Genomic DNA, 16,557 nt, shown 5'->3' on the forward strand with positions numbered 1-16,557 from the left:
ATATAATCGATGATAGGTAAGTGGCAATTTGGAGTTCGCATCTTGGAACGCTTAAAATTTGTTGTATCTTCCTAGCATCACAAGTATTCTTTACTGCTAATACAGTAAAAACCCGAAAAGATTTCGAATTAAAAGAAACAGAACTCACAGCAAACAAGCCATAAGTTTACATCTGTTTTTTTCTTCTGTCTTTCTACCTTTGAACTCAAAACCTTGTAAAATGTAAAACTGTAATTTGAAATGAAAGGACCTTGTAGTTGAACAAATTGTTTTGTGAGTGTAACGGGTGTTACTGTAAATATTGTTCTTGTTATTAGGCTGTGGTATTCGCAAGATCCGTGATGCTACGACTTATCTCTTTTTACTTGACAATGTTAACTAGTAAAATACAATGTTCGATGACAAAAGCTGCTGTCCAGGAACTGCTGAGTGAAGAATGAGTTTAATATTTTACTAATGGATTCCCGTAGGGAACTAACTGGCACAACCCTCCCCTAAATTAGGCGGTAAGAGGATGACGGTTGATGGACTGGAAACTTTTATGTGGGGAAAGGTTTGGGGAGGAAACACTGAAGGCAGTGTTCAATGCAGTATTTAAGTGTAAAATATTAATTCTGAATAAATTTTGTTAATAAAAATTAAAATTAGCACAGATTGTCCAGTTGTTTTGATCAAAACTTGGCTACACTGTGCTAGTCACAACTTTCAAATTTGCAGTCTATCGACAGTAGGTTATATTACCTGGGCGTGTTTTGTACACATATACCGTTTTAGTAAGTATGCTTATTTAATAAGTTTATAGGTATAAGAGTTTATTGTATTCAAAAAATATTGTAAATTTTAGACTAAATAAATTTAAAGCTCATCTGAAAACCAACTCTTATAATAACCAAATGTAGAATGCTATATTTCTTTTAAAGGTCTTTGTGATAAGATTAATAACTATGACCTAGCAACTATCGACTCAAATTTTGTACTAATTAAATAGAAACGAAAACTTTCTACCTTTGAACTCAAAACCTTGCAATATGTAAAACTGTAATTTGAAATGAAAGGACCTTGGTGGTTTTGTGACCTTTCTTTTGAGTAATGAGAGCATGCAGTTTTCCACACAGCATTTCCATTCAGCGAATTTAGCTGTAAACGAAGTTTAGAAGAATATTCTGCTTCGAAAAAAATTTAAGTAAGCCTTATCAGGTAAAAGCTTCTCACATTAAGATGATTATGATTGTATAATTGAATGAAACTAAAATTTATTCCAAAAACATAAAGGTAATTTATAAATTTGTTTTTAGTAATGTAATACAAAGTCATGACCAAATTTTTAAATTGTAGAATCTCGATTTAAAAAACAAAAATCACAAAATAATTTCTTTAAATGAGCAGAAAAAAAAGTTTTTTTTATTACCTTAATGAATGTTTAAATGTTACATGCTGTAATTGGCCCACGAAGTGATTATGGCAGAAGATCCATCGACTCTTCCAACTGTAATAAATAAATCTCCTTAACAAAAACTTACAGTTTAAAAAGTTGAGTATAAGGGTTACTTAAACGACAAAAAGTAAATCAGCAAGTACCCAACATTTCATTCGTACTTTATTAATATCATTTAAGTAAATTTACTGTATTAACTTTTCATTAATATTTTTTAGAATTTATTAGTTGTTTCAGCCAGCCTTGTGCTGGCCATTTTCATACATAATTTTTCTATTAAAATAATAACATGTGTGTAACATCGTCATAATTAGTAATAAAGGGGCACATCATTTTAACTACATTCCAGATTATTCTTGTGAATTTATTGTTATTATGCCTTTTGTTCTTAATAATCATCACATACATACGTACCTTAAAATAAATAAGAGAAATTTGAAGTTGATCTATTTTTATTTTTTTTTTGTTATTTAAGGCGCGTCATCTGAGGTTATTGGCACCCGGAGCTTATTTTCAGTGCACTGTTCGTCTGGGTACAGTGTTCTCTCTTTACAAGCAACACAGTCCATTACCGGACAGTAAGTTGTAAGAAGCTCCTTGGAAGAGAAAATCTGTGGACTCATTGTGATTGGTTTTGTAAGACTTCTTTTTGCCAGTTGTTTCATTTTAATATTCTTTTAAAGACTTAACATTGTGCGTGTATTCTATTAACTTCAATTATAACAAATGCATCAGGAGTCGAAATTGGCTTTGAAATCGACTTTTTAAAAAACCTAATTGATCTCTTTCTAATAAATTTGCATAATTACTCCCGCAGATTCCGACTTATACAATACAATAGAACACTATGTGCTAGAAGCTAAAGCATCATTTAAAAAAAAAAAAAACCTGATTTATATGATCTGATTTAGACTGTTTCAATCAATTCATGACGAAGCTTTAGCCTTACTATTTTTACATAGAAAATAATTTGCTCCTTGATTAAATTTGGCTGATGGAGAAAATGAAACACCCAAATAGTTCTTTACAGTTTCTGTTACATCATTGTTATATATACAAAGTTTTAACTTCGCGGTTCGCCCATCTTTTTGAAATATGAGGAACTTAAGTTTTAATTGTATTGATTGTAAGGTGGTTTTCCGGACAGAGTTTATGAAGTAAATTCAACTATAGTTGAGTTTGTCGCCATGTCAAACATGTGACAATTCTTTGATTGAAGCGCCTATAATGCTTTCTTTTTCATAAGATGGTTGGCTGATATTCATTTGCCTAGCGGCCTGCTAAAATGTGTTTTTTTTTGCATCTCTGTCTTGGATCCCCTTTTTAATTTTTGCACAGAATGCATACATATGTCGATTGACGTTATCTTTAGACGCTACTGTGCGACTGCAATGAATGGATACCCAGAAGCTTTATGCACTTTACGCTAATAAGTCTTGCTTTCAGTAAGAAAGAGAGATTTGACTCTTACAGTTTCTACGCTATGTGATTATTGCAAGATGCATAGTATAATACATTTTTTATTTTTTGGCACATAAGAGGGCACGTGATTTTCAGTTTTCTGTCGTGCCACACAGCTGTAGTTATTTTCTACAAAGTAATATTTGTTTTCTGTTCTAGGAGGAATGGCTTTTCAAAAAAAACATTTGTACCTGAATGTGTTAGCCACTGCTGTTTCAGCTGCGGAAAAGGCCGGCGAAATAATTCGTCAAGTGATGAGTTCCGGTAACCTAGAGATTGTTCTTAAAGTAATTGTTCTTAATTTTGTTAATAATTTAAACAAATTTGTGCTTATCAGTACAAGATTTACGTGCTTCTTGAGGAGAAGTAATAGCCACTTCTTAACGTTCTTGAATCCCAGTCAAAAACATTTAACTCACTAACGTTCACGCAACTGAAGTGTGAAACTACTGGGATTTAGCGTGCCAACAGACGAACTTTTAGCTCACCAATACGAGGTGTGGCTATTAAATAACGAGACTGATGCTGCTACAGAAGAACTATGCATGTGCCTAATCCTAACGACCGACAGCTGTGCATCGTAAAGCCTTCTTCTTCGATTGCAGCGCCTCACGTGTCTGTAGAGAAATCTGTCTGTCCAGAACTGTCGTTTGTATAAGAGGTGTTAGTTTTGTTTTGCCGAAAACATGATACTACACATGTAGTAGAGCAACGAATTGTCGTGAAATTTCACATGATACTTGGTAAAACCGCTACTGAAACTTATCTTTTATTAAAAGAAGTTTCTGGCGATGAATGTTAATCACGTGCGCGAGTTTTTGAGTGGTTCAAGCGTTTCCAAGATGGCCAAGAAGACGTCGGAGTAGATGACCGCCGGGGTCGCTTTTCCACATCCAAAACGGATGAAAATATCAATTATAATTAATCTCCTTAACAAAAACTTACCGTTTTAAAAGTTAAGTACAAAGGTTGATTTAACGCCAAAAGGTACACAAATTTTGGTTAGATTTTTCTTTTTGTTCCTTGGTTGAAACCAATTTATACATCCAATGATTTTTTAAATATATAGGTATCGGGAATAATTACTTGGAAGATCTAGGATGAAAAAAAAAACTGACACAAGTTATGGGGGAATGTTTACAAGTTGGTCGGAAGAATACGGAGAGTGGAGAAATATTGAGGAGTTAAGTGTTGAATAATTACAACCCATTAAGAGGGATAATAGAAAGAAAATTGCAATGACCAGTATCTTCCAATAAAAAATATAAAAAAATTGATAATACTACTTCCTCTTAAGGGGTGTAAGAGAAAACATGCTGTGATCACAATAACTTCTAAAGAGAGGAACGAAAACTTATTTGCAATCCCAATTCTTCTCCGCAAACGAGCAAAGAGAATTTAAACTGCGAATACTGCATGATTGCAAATACTTCCCTTTAGTAGGTGTAAGAGCAGGATGACACTTAAATGTCACGTACTCTAAATTCTTCTTGATTAATTTGATCAAAGATGGGCGAAGATTTACAGTTATTATTGATAACCGTTTAAAAGGGGGCTTCCTTTACGTGGGGCAAACTCCCCTCCTAAGTATACCATCGAAACCCCAAAAAACCGTATCTATCGTATCTAAAATTTCAAATTGAAAGACAATTAATTCATTAAAACTTTAACAAAAACTTACAGTTTAAAATGTTAAGTATAAGGGTTGATTAAACGCCAAAAGGTACACAAATCAGCAAGCACCCAAAATTTCATTAATTCTTCATTAATATTTAAGTAATTTTACTGCATTAATATTCATTAATATTTTTTAGAATTTATTAGATGTCACAGACCCTTATGCTGGCCACTTCATTTATAATATTTTTTTGTTATAATTATGATAAATCACACATATGTACATGCATGTTAAAGTAGAAAAAGACAAAGTTAGAGTAGGCTACTGTCTTGAATTCGTCTTACCGAAATATTCGAGAGCACAAATAACACACAGTTATAACAAGTAGATTATTCAACAACAATTATTGATTTCTCTATTTTAATTTAATTTTACTTATAGTAAAATACTGGAATAATTAGCTGTCCTAAAAATAACATATCTTATTAAAACTGTCCGGTAGGACAGTTGTATAAGGGTTGACCATCAAAAACTGCACGAAAAAGTGTAACGTTGAAAAACACCCAACTTTGACAATTTTTTTCTCTTTTTCTATAAAAGATATTTACTTTATTTTACATATTACATTTTTTTTTATAAAAAAAAGTTTTGAATTTTTTAGCCTCATAATTTTTTTTTATTTTTTATAACGTTTTTCTTTTTAACCTGTATTTAATAGTTTGATTATTATAAATAACTAGATATTACAGTCAATCTACAGGGCTACTTGAACAAATATTTTGTAGACGAAAATGGCCAGCATAAGGGTCTGTGACATCTAATAAATTCTAAAAAATATTAATGAATATTAATGCAGTAAAATTACTTAAATATTAATGAAGAATTAATGAAATTTTGGGTGCTTGCTGATTTGTGTACCTTTTGGCGTTTAATCAACCCTTATACTTAACATTTTAAACTGTAAGTTTTTGTTAAAGAGATTTTTGCACCTTTTGGATAGATTTTCCTTTTTGTCTATTTTACAAAGTTACATATCTGCTTTACAGATTTTTTTAAATTTGGAATAAGCAATTCTATCATTATAACCTGATAAGATGGTAAGTCGGAACCGTAACTACCACTAGAGAGATCTTTTTAAAGAATGATTATCGTTAAGGTCCCCCAAACCATCCTCAGTAACAACTTTTCTTGAAAAAGCGTTTTGAATAACATAGGAAGGTATTTGTGCGTGAATAGCAAAATTAAACTGCGATTTCATTACTTCCTTTTAAGAGGAGTAAGAAAAATAAACTGCGATTGCAGAACTTCTAGGCAAAGAGGCAAAGATTTTTTAATCGAACGACAATTCATTGATTTAAATCGGTTCACTCATTGATAATTTAAACGATTGCAGTACTTCCTCTTAGTAGGTGCAAGAGCATCAGCAATGTAGAGGAGCTTTAACCACTTATTCGAGCTGAATTTTATCAAAATCAAACTAAGCGTTATAGAAATATTGGTAATAATAGTTTTAGAAAGGGCCTTATTTGGGTGGGGCAAACTCCCCTCCTTATGAGGCACGGCGTCGAGACTTTTAAAGTGCAAATCTGTACAAAATTTCGATTCGAATGACATTTCATTCATGAAAATCGGTTCACGTGTCGATAATTTGAAACGATTCCTATACATCCCCTTAACAAGTGTAAGAGCTGATCGCCGCTTTAATGTTACGTAGGGGAGCCCTAACCCTATCATCCTACCAAATTTTATCAAAATCGGGCCAAGATTTACAGAGTAATTAGTAATAATAATTTTGGAGGGGGCCTTACATAAAGGGGGCTAACTCCTCTCCCATACGATGTACAGGGTCGAGACCCCCAAAAGGCACATCTACATAAAATTCCGAATCGAATGACACCTCATTCATGAAAATCGGTTCACGCGTTTAGGCGCTACGTTGTTTACAAAAAAGGTAACAACAAGAACAAGAACAAGAACAAGAACAAGAAGAAGAACAAGAACAAGAACATTTTTTGAAAAAGCGGTTTTTGCTCATTTTCGGCAACTTTTTTCTCGAAACCTATTAGATCTGGGTGGTTGCAAAAAAATTACAGTTATGAAGGAGGGTTTGGAGTAAGATTTAAAGAAAATTTGGGAATTTTATCTTTTATAGAAAAAGAGAAAAAAATTGTCAAAGTTGGGTGTTTTTCAACGTTACGCTTTTTCGTGCAGTTTTTGATGGTCAACCCTTATACAACTGTCCTACCGGACAGTTTTAATCAGTTCGTACGTCGATAATTTGAACGATTGCAGAACTTCCTCTTAGTAGGTGTAAGAGCATGATGGTACTTTAGAGTCTCGTAGGGAAGCTTTAACCGCTTCTTCGTGCTAAATTTTAGCAAAATCAGATTAAGCGTTGTAGAAAGATTAGTAATAATAGTTTTAGGGAGGGCCTGACCAGCGTGGGGCAAACTCGTCTACTTAAGTGATTGCAAAACTTCCCCTAATAAGTGTAAGAGCAGAACGTCGCTTTAATGGCACGTAGGGGAGCCCTAACCCTTTCACCCTGCCAAATTTTATCAAAATCGTGCTATGATTTACAGAGTTATTAGTAACTATTATTTTAGAGGGGGCCTCACATACATGGGGCAAACTCCTCTCCCATTCAATTTATATAGACGAGACCCCCAAAAGGCACATCTACATAAAATTCCGAATCGAATGACACCTCATTCATGAAAATCGGTTCACGCGTTCAGGCGCTACGTTGTTTACAAAAAAGGTAACATCAACAGCAACAAGAATAACACGAACAAGAACAAGAACATTTTCTGAAAATGCCGTTTTTGCCCATTTTCAGCAACGTATTTCTCGAAATCTATTTAATCTTTGTTGTTGCAAAAAAAAAAAAAAAACAGCTTTCTGTGTTGTAGACCTTGGTTCTTTGATTTTGGCTGTACTCGGATGGACACACTATAAACCTTTTCTAACAAATAAAATTTAATAGTTACTCTCCATTCTCGAACAAGAGATCTCCCTTACCTTCCTTGAGACTTACAAGTACACTTTTATTTATTATTTTATTGCTTTGCAGGGTGTAAATGATCCACAGACAGCAGCCGATCGTTCGGCACAAGTGACAATAACGTCAATATTAAGTAAACGATTTCCAAAACTCAAAATTATTGCAGAAGAAGGTGATGATATTGGAAAGTTAGACGCTAATATACCTGATTGTATACCTTCAGAACTTGTTTTGAAAGAAAAATGTCCACAAAATCTAACTGGTTTAAATGAAGAAGACGTAAGTAATAAAAACTACATTTGGTGGTTTCCTGTGGTACTTAGGTGCAAAAAATATTTTTTTCAATTTTTTGAACACATTAGTCCAAGGCAAGGAATGAAACTGGCATAAACAAAACAAAAACTACAACAAATAAATCAAAGTAAACAAAAATTATTAATAAATAAAATAAAAACTTATTAATGTATCTAAAGGCCAAGAATGTACAGTGCAAACCATACTATACTTCACTATCATATTATACAAAAAATCACTTATATGTCCTATAACCTTGTTCAAAGGGTTTATAAGAAAAAGTGCGGAGTAAATCATTCTCCTGACCTTCTCCAAAATCTTAACGCTTCCGGCTGGTGACTGAAATTTGATTCATTCAATTGAATTTTCAAGAACAATTTGCTGATCTGAACTCTGTGAACCTCATGAAGAGTTAAGATAATCTTACAGCTCTCTCAAAACCCCCATAAAAAAAAATTATTGTAAATTATATCTCATAGGTAATGTTGATTCAGGGATTGCCAAGGTGAAGCAATTTTTTGACCGAGAAATTAAAAAGTGGAAAAGCACTGGAGTGGCTTATAAGGTGATCAAGGATAAAAAGGTTACCCAAAAAAGTAGGCAGGGAGTTATATAGAAGTAGCATACAATGATGAGTTTTAGTAGTATGCTCCTTACCCTTAGGTGGCTAACCTTTTCTTTAAAATAGAGAGTCAGAATTATGATTGATTAAGGAAAACGGGATATTATTGCTTTCGCTAGGATTCGTTAGGTTCAGCCATTCTCTCAATGGAATGCTTGTAGAAGATCAGGGGCATGTTATAATAATGCAACCTGACCGACAGGTTGCTTTTGGAGGAGGGCAGGTTTTTAAGTCGGATTAGGAATAAGAGCCACATCAGACAGGTCTCGCACCCTTAGGCATTCAGTCAATTACATAATAACACAATTAAAAGTTAGTCACAATGGATAGATAAGAGCTATTTATTTGGCTTTTAAAATACAAAATTTTAGTTCCAGTGAGTCTGGTCCACAAATTACATTCATATTACAGATTACACATTAAGAAACTAACAGTCTAAATAAATTTATTAATAAAGAAAAAAGTATTAAGACTAATAAAATAGCCGACAATAAATAACTGAAATTACATGTTATTTAAGAACTGAAATACTACACATTATTATACATAAAAATGATAACTGAAACAATAATAATTAACTGTAAAAATAATAAAGCAAAAGTAACATATAGAATCAAAATAATAACATCCTCATTAAAATATTAACAAAATATAATGTTGCATAGTCGCGCACATATTACATTCATTTAAAGGGCGTAGGCCATCTGTGTTTTTAGAAATCAAACAACTATTTGTTGCATATCTATAATTAAGTTTTTAATTTTTAAACCTTGACAAATAAAATAGTAAATATAATTAATTTTGGTCAAGTCATTGCTTTCTAAAAATCGAGCAACATTCGTTACAGATATATTTACTAATATATTTTTTCTTCACTATTATAAATGGAACAATTAAATAGAAAAGATAAAGATCGCCTGCAGTCTCAAAATTATAAATCTGGCAGTAATCTTCACTAAAACGATACAGTTCATCATTAAAAATATCGGAAGAATTTAGGCTGGCACAATCGTAGCTGGATTATCAAATTTTGTTTGCTGATACTACTTCTAATTTTTTAATTGTTTTCTTTTTCTATCAGACTACTGATTAACCTATAATTATTATTAATTATATAAATAATTATTATAATCTATTATTGAAGCGAGAGTTGATAACTAAATCTATATCTTCCGACAGTGTTATTCCGGATTCTTTCAGATATACTTTAAACCAGATTTAAAAGAATTATTATTTTTATTTTCCAATATAAAAGTTGCTCCGATTGTGACCAGTTTCTCTCTTATGTTAATTGTAAAAGCCAGTTGTACTGTGTTGTTACGGTGAGTTTCACTTAGCTCCGACAGTTTGTTCATGCAAAGTTTTGGAAGACGAACGTCACTCATAATTTGGACTTTTTGCCACCATTAGACCATTTTTAGTCAGTATGATAGATTTTTTTGCAGTGATAAATGGAAAACAAAAAATTAGAGCAATATATTAAATCGTTATATGAAATAATCTAAATCTATTTATTTTATCTATTTATTTGCATCTAAGTGCCCTATTAAAACGAAAAGGATTGGTTCCTAAATGTTAAAAATATAATTTTTATAGATCGTTGTTTGGGTAGATCCTTTGGATGGAACAAATGAGTTCACTAAAGGTAATGATTTATTTCGCTTTTGAGCAGTAGTAATAACTTTCCCTTAAGGAAAAGTATTGATTGAGTAGAGTTTCAAAATTTGTTATATTCCAGAAAATTTAAGATTTTAATTTGTCTTTAGTTTTTTTGTCCTCTCATTTTAGGTCTGGTGGAACATGTGACAGTATTGATCGGTTTGGCTGTAAATGGAGAAGCAGTAGGAGGCGTTATACACCAACCATATTGTAATTCTGAAAAAGATAATAAAAGTAGTCATACCGGGCGCTCTATTTGGGGAACCAGAGGTGGAAATATTGGTGGTTTGAAAGTTGAAGTTCCTCCAAGCGATAATTTAGTGCTAGCTACAACTCGTAGCCATAGTAACGAATTAGTTGAAACAACCATTAAAGCTATTGGTGCATCTCAAGTCCTCAGAGTTGGTGGTGCCGGACATAAGGTTGGTCGTTCATTATTGTTAATAATTGTTTTTACTTTTCTTAATTGCATTTTTAAATCACCACCAATAGATAAAATAAATGACTCTTTTATCTTTAGTTGAAATGATAAACATGTGTGAAACATGTCTCCTCTTGCTACAATTCTTAAAACTTAAAGTTTCTACTAACTTGATATTTTTTTTCAGTGTTAGTTGAATTCAGTCCTACGTTCACAGCAATAACATTGGACTTTTGAGGGAAGCGAAACGTGTTAGCTACCTCAGAATCCCCTAAAACCAATTTTATACCATTTATACAAAAATTGAGAGTTAATTTTATTGCTCAAAAGTTAATTTTGTCTGAAGCCAATGGCCGGGCATGAATATACATATTGTGCAAAAATGCACAGAGAAAATCTTTGTACCAAATTGATTAATTTAATTCTAATGATGGATGAAAGTTCGATATCAGTCAGGGATACACTAAACATGCGTACTACATGGGATAAAATCTAAGATTGTATCTAGTCTGAGAGAACTTACTAAAGATCCGGGGCTGAGATCTGGGCAGACGCGCTCCAGAAGGAGGTATATATAGAGAGAGAGAGGCTGGTGCCATAATAATAATTATTGTTTTTGTTTTTTTTTGCGCATCAACAGCTGAGGTTATTAGCGCCTCTTATATCTGTTCTTTCTCGATTATATTACTCCACTACTTGGGATGGCAGATGTTCTTGTAACCCATGCGTATCCGACGCTGAACCTTGACCAGCAAGGTTAGTGGAGCTCCAGGTAACGAACAATGCCTCCGTACATCCCCTCTTATATCGTCGACAAGGGATAGGGTGGATACATGTATGCCATCCCTTATATTTTCCTCATTCCGGAGTTATCCAAATTCTCAGGTATGACTCTTATAAGTAAGAAAAATTAAAATAATTGAAAGTAAATTTTCGAAGTGCTTCCCTATAGTATATCAAGTAGACTCAACTCGTTCATTTTGTTTCTTTCTTGGCCAAAAGGTTATTTGCTCTTGAAGGGAAGTACTTTTATAAATATTCCTTCCTCTGTTAATGGCCTTAAATCTAACTGGGTATAGTACTCTTATAAATATTCCTACACCCGCTACAATAGCTATACCTACAACTAAATGCTATACAGTTACTCATACAATAATTCACTCTGAGTTATGCATTCACGCTAATAAATACATTCACGCCAATAAATACATTCACGCTAATAAATACATTCACGCTAATAAATGCAAACATGCTAATAAATACATACACGCCAATAAGTACATTCATACCAATAAAATTCTTCCATTCTACATTTACACTTTGGGAAGAGAACTCGATATTCCTCTTCCCTTTAAACTTAAACCTAATCTAATCTAAATTTGGTGTGATACATATTTATTCTCTTCAAGAAAGCAAATAACCTTTTTGTATATGAAGACCCTTCTTGCAACGTTGCGCGCAAATCATGTGGCAGGCCTACTGCTTCTCTAACTTGACGAAGTGCCTGACACCCTTCCAACACATGCCAAATTGAAAGTCTCTCTCTGCACCGCGAGCACCTCGGTTTTCTAGCTCCTAGAAGGAGGTACCCATGAGTGGCTCATGTGTGCCCAATTCTAAGCCTCGTCAATATTACTGATTCTCGCCGTGGGAAGCTCTCAGCTGGTATGCATCGTACTAGTTTCATTTCCATTTCCTATTTAACCTTTCTTTAATGTGGCTTCGCAGGTCAGTGGGGCGAATGGGTATGGCAACGGCTGTGTGTTTGCAGGCGGCACTCTTTGCTGCCTGGTCCGCTTTTTCGTTGCCAGTTATTCCTATGTGTCCTGGCACCCATATAAATATAACTTCTTGATCACCAGTACTTAATTGATGCAGAATCTCGTAAATTTTTTTTATCATTGGGTCAGCTGAGAATGGGATCCGGAGAGCCGTTAGCGTACTTAGTGAATCGGACAGCAGAAGCACTTTATTATAATTTTTCTCAAGTTTTAGGGCCTGGCATTATTGCACACATCTCTGCTGTGTACACAAAACTATTTGGAGGGAGAGTCCACGTAAGTGTGACGCCCTCTGTGTATACAGCAAATCCTACACCATTGTCTATCTTCGACCCGTCCGTAAAGATAGGTCGGTAGTTGCAGTAAAAATTTAAAATTTCTAATAATATTTGTCTGCAGACAATGGGAAGAGTTTCCTGTTTTTTGAATAATGCCAGGTCCATGCGAACACGAGCGCGGGGTAATTGCCAGGGTGGGGAAGTACTAAACTTCCACGCCACAACTGGACAAAATTCCAACCCCTCCGCTTCCATTAGACATTTAGCTATTATTCCAAGGGGACTTGTCCGCGTTCTTTGCTGTCGAAATTCCTCATCAAAATAGCTCACAAATATGGAGTTAAACAGAATTTTTATTATTGTTATTTTTATTATGATTGTTATTTTTATTGTTATCATTATTTTTATTGGGTGTGAAGTTTGGGCCGACGCTCATAAAAAGGAAAAGTACCGGAAGCAGATGGCTTCGGTACAAAGAAGAGGAGCGTTCAGGATCGCCTCTTCCTATCGAACGGTCTCGGAGCACTGGCGGTGGCTGGAGTGATCCCCATAGATTTGATGGCCCAGGAACGTAAGATGGCTTATGATTTAAGGGAAGTTCTTGGAAGATCGGAGGCGAAAGTGGTGGCCAGGGACCACTCAATTCGGTCCTGGCATGAGAGGTGGCGGACGGACACCCGAGGCAGATGGACAGCACGGCTCATTGGCAACCCTTCTGTGTGGGCCGGAAGAGAGCATGGCGAGGTCGACTACTACCTCACCCAGTTTCTTACGGGGCACGGGTGTTTCACCTCGTACCTGTACAGGATGGGGAAAGTTGGAGACCTGTCATGCGTCTTTGGAGACTCTGACCTCGATGACGCCCGTCACACATTCTTTCTGTGTGATAGATGGGTGCCGGAGAGAGAGAGCTTAGAGCAAGAGATCGAGAAAATCACACCCGAAAATATAGTTGAGATTATGCTCTCCCTTAGAGATTGCTGGGACCGGGTGGCTACCTTTGCCAAGGTAGTATTAAAAAGAAAGAAGCAGGAGCTGGACTTCCGTCTGCTCCTGTCGTAATAAAGTCTAATCAAGTCCGGTGGGAGCTCGCATGAGCTATTGTGAGGCACTACCCTGAAGTAATGCGTAAGTGGTTCCAGGGTGGGTTTCTCTGCCTGTTGAGGAGGTGGGTTTTTTAGTGGGTGAGGGTCCCACATACCATGGGTATTGCTCCACGACGATGCATAATGCATTTTTCCCCCTCCATTAAAAAAAAAATCATTATTTTTATTATTATTGTTATTAATATTATTGTTATTTTTATTATTATTGTTATTTTTATTATTATTTTATTATTATTATTTTTTTTTTGGCGCATCAACAGCTGAGGTTATTAGCGCTCGGAGCTTTTTCCAGTGCACTGCCGGCCTCCGGACAGTGTTCTCTCGTTACAGACAACACTGTCCATCACCGGACAGTGTGGTGTAAGAAGCTCCTAGGAACAGAAAATCTAAGGGTCAGCAGCTGGATTCGAACCCTGGACCTCCGCGTGGGAGTCCAGTATGCTAACCGCATAGCTAATCCCTTCCCTTATATTTTTATTATTATTGTTATTATTATTTTTATTATTATTATCATTATTATTATTGTTATTATTATTATTACTTTTACGTGCAGTTTATGACGATCAGTCCTTGTACAATTATTCTACCGGACAGTATTAATAAGGCAGGAAGGGCTCTAACAAGATGCAACAATACCTTTGCAATCTAACTTTTATAGCACAACTAAGTTAGGTTTCACACTTGTAGCTCATTAAAGCTTCATTTAATTAACGATTATTTATTTTCAGGTTATACTGTTATTGGAAGGAAAGGCACACTGCTATGTGTTTCCAACACCTGGGTGTAAAAGATGGGATACCTGCGCACCTGAAGCTGTCCTAGAAGCAGCTGGTGGAATTTTAACCGATATTTTTGGGAAAAAATATAGTTATTCCAATGATACAGATTATTTGAACAATGATGGAGTTCTAGCAGCATTAGATCCTAAAATACATAAACGCTGTTTGGATATATTAAACCTCACGAATAAAACATGAAACCGGTATTTTGTTTCTGTTATTATTATTTTTTATATATTTGGGACATAAGGATTATAATGTATATTTATTCTAAATGACCGGGATTTATATTAATTTTAAAATGTTTCTGTGAATTTATCGCAATAATCATCAAACTTAACTATATGAAATTATAATTAGCATTACAATCATAGTTTTTGTTTAAAATATTAACGATTTAACTTCAATAGTGGTCCTACATAGAAGTCACCTATACCATCATTAATTGCAGAAGAAAAATGAAGAAGTGTTTTTGGCTACTGGTCAAATCGACTGAAGTGGTTCTTCCATGTAAAGCAGCATTTTCACGTGATAGTTTTTGATCAAAATTTTATTTTCGGGTTCCCCGAAATTTTTCATTTCAATCGTACTCCGTGTTTTCATCCTTTTTGTTGTGCTCACTTTACTCAGCCAGAAACTAAAAACTCATTCTCGAATTCAGGGATTTTAACGTAAATGTACGATGAATTGTAAAATCTGCAGTGTTTCCTTTTAAGACCAGTAAACTAAAAAAAAAAAATTAAACTCTCATGGAACCGTCATACTAGACTAAAACAAAGTGAATTGAACCACAGGTACAGAATGCTAAAGAAACTACTGGACAAACGCTCCAAACTCACTCTACAAAACAAATGACAACTATCCAACACTCTGCTAGCTCCAATATGGACTTACGGACTTGGAACTATACGGGACTATCAAACGCACAAACCTCAATCGCATTCAGTCCTTCCAGTCCAAAATCCTACGTACCATAGTCCCCTTTATGCTGCCTTTTGCATATCAAACCTCACCATCCATACCGACTTGAAAATTCCTTTCATTTCGGCTAATGCAAAAATCCGTTACCTAAAATTTCATTCCAAACTATCTCCTCATTCAAATCCACTTACTTATTAAAACTGTCCGGTAGGACAGTTGTATAAGGATTGATCGTCAAAAAGTGCACGAAAAAGCGTAACGTTAAAAAACACCCAACTTTGACAATTTTTTTCTCTTTTTCTATAAAAGATAAAATTCCCAAATTTTCTTTAAAATATAGGGCAAACCCTCCTTTATAACTGTAATTTTTTTGCAACCCCCCAGACCTAATAGATATTGAGAAAAAAGTTGCCGAAAATGAGCAAAAACGGCATTTTCAGAAATTGTTGTTCTTGTTCTTCTTCTTCTTGTTGTTGTTGTTGTTGTTGTTGTTACCTTTTTTGTAAACTACGTAGCGCCTAAACGCATGAACCGATTTTCATGAATGAGGTGACATTCGATTCGGAATTTTATGTAGATGTGCCTTTTGGGGGTCTCGACGCTGTACACCGAATTAGAGAGGAGTTAGCCCCCTTTATGTAAGGCCCCCTTCAAAATTATTATTACTAATTACTCTGTAAATCTTAGCCCGATTTTGATAAAATTTGGTAGGATGATAGAGTTAGGGCTCCCCTACGTAACATTAAAGCGGCGATCTGCTCTTACACTAGTTAAGGGGAAGTATAGCAATCGTTTCAAATTATCGACAAGTGAACTGATTTTCATGAATGAAGTGTCATTCGAATCGAAATTTTGTACAGATTTGCACTTTAAAAGTCTCGTCGCTACGCCTCATATGGAGGGGAGTTTCCCCCACCCAAGTATGGCCGTTTCTAAAACTATTATTACCAATATTTCTATAACGCTTTGTCCGATTTTGATAAAATTTAGCACGAAGAAGTGATTAAAGCTCCTCCACATGGCTGTGAAGTGCCATCATGCTCTTACACCTACTAAGAGGAAGTACTGAAATCGTTAAAATTATCAATGGGTGAACCTATTTACATTAATGAATTGTCGTTCGATTCAAAATCTTTGCCTCTTTGCCTTTTAGGGAGAAGTACTGTAATCGCCCGTTT

At 34.8% G+C, this 16,557-nt stretch overlaps 1 protein-coding gene across 2 annotated transcripts; it reads left to right on the forward strand.

The window, feature by feature from the left end:
- Positions 1–516: 516 nt before the first annotated feature.
- On the forward strand, positions 517–15,510 carry LOC141457495 (3'(2'),5'-bisphosphate nucleotidase 1). 2 transcript variants are annotated; one of them, XM_074134567.1, is made up of 7 exons: positions 517–773; positions 1,911–2,071; positions 3,056–3,183; positions 7,588–7,797; positions 10,031–10,079; positions 10,223–10,515; positions 14,408–15,510. In XM_074134567.1, exons 3-7 carry the CDS (start codon positions 3,061–3,063, stop codon positions 14,654–14,656), a joined length of 924 nt encoding a protein of 307 aa, XP_073990668.1. In that variant the 5' UTR covers positions 517–773; positions 1,911–2,071; positions 3,056–3,060; the 3' UTR covers positions 14,657–15,510. The 2 variants fall into 2 exon arrangements, with proteins under 2 accessions (XP_073990668.1, XP_073990669.1); XM_074134568.1 differs by lacking the exon at positions 1,911–2,071 and having other exon boundaries at positions 743–773.
- The last annotated feature ends 1,047 nt before the right edge of the window (positions 15,511–16,557 follow it).

This window comes from Rhodnius prolixus, unplaced genomic scaffold (genome assembly GCF_049639745.1).
Source record: "Rhodnius prolixus isolate KJV_2025 unplaced genomic scaffold, Rpr scaffold_16, whole genome shotgun sequence".
NCBI lineage: Eukaryota > Metazoa > Arthropoda > Insecta > Hemiptera > Reduviidae > Rhodnius > Rhodnius prolixus.

Excerpts from the sequence above, each read along its gene's own strand:
- LOC141457495 (XM_074134567.1), top strand. The coding sequence starts at position 3,061 with ATGGCTTTTCAAAAAAAACATTTGTACCTGAATGTGTTAGCCACTGCT. Across the intron at positions 10,080-10,222 it reads AACAAATGAGTTCACTAAAG|GTCTGGTGGAACATGTGACA; the intron begins GTAATGATTTAT and ends CTCTCATTTTAG. Across the intron at positions 10,516-14,407 it reads TTGGTGGTGCCGGACATAAG|GTTATACTGTTATTGGAAGG; the intron begins GTTGGTCGTTCA and ends ATTTATTTTCAG.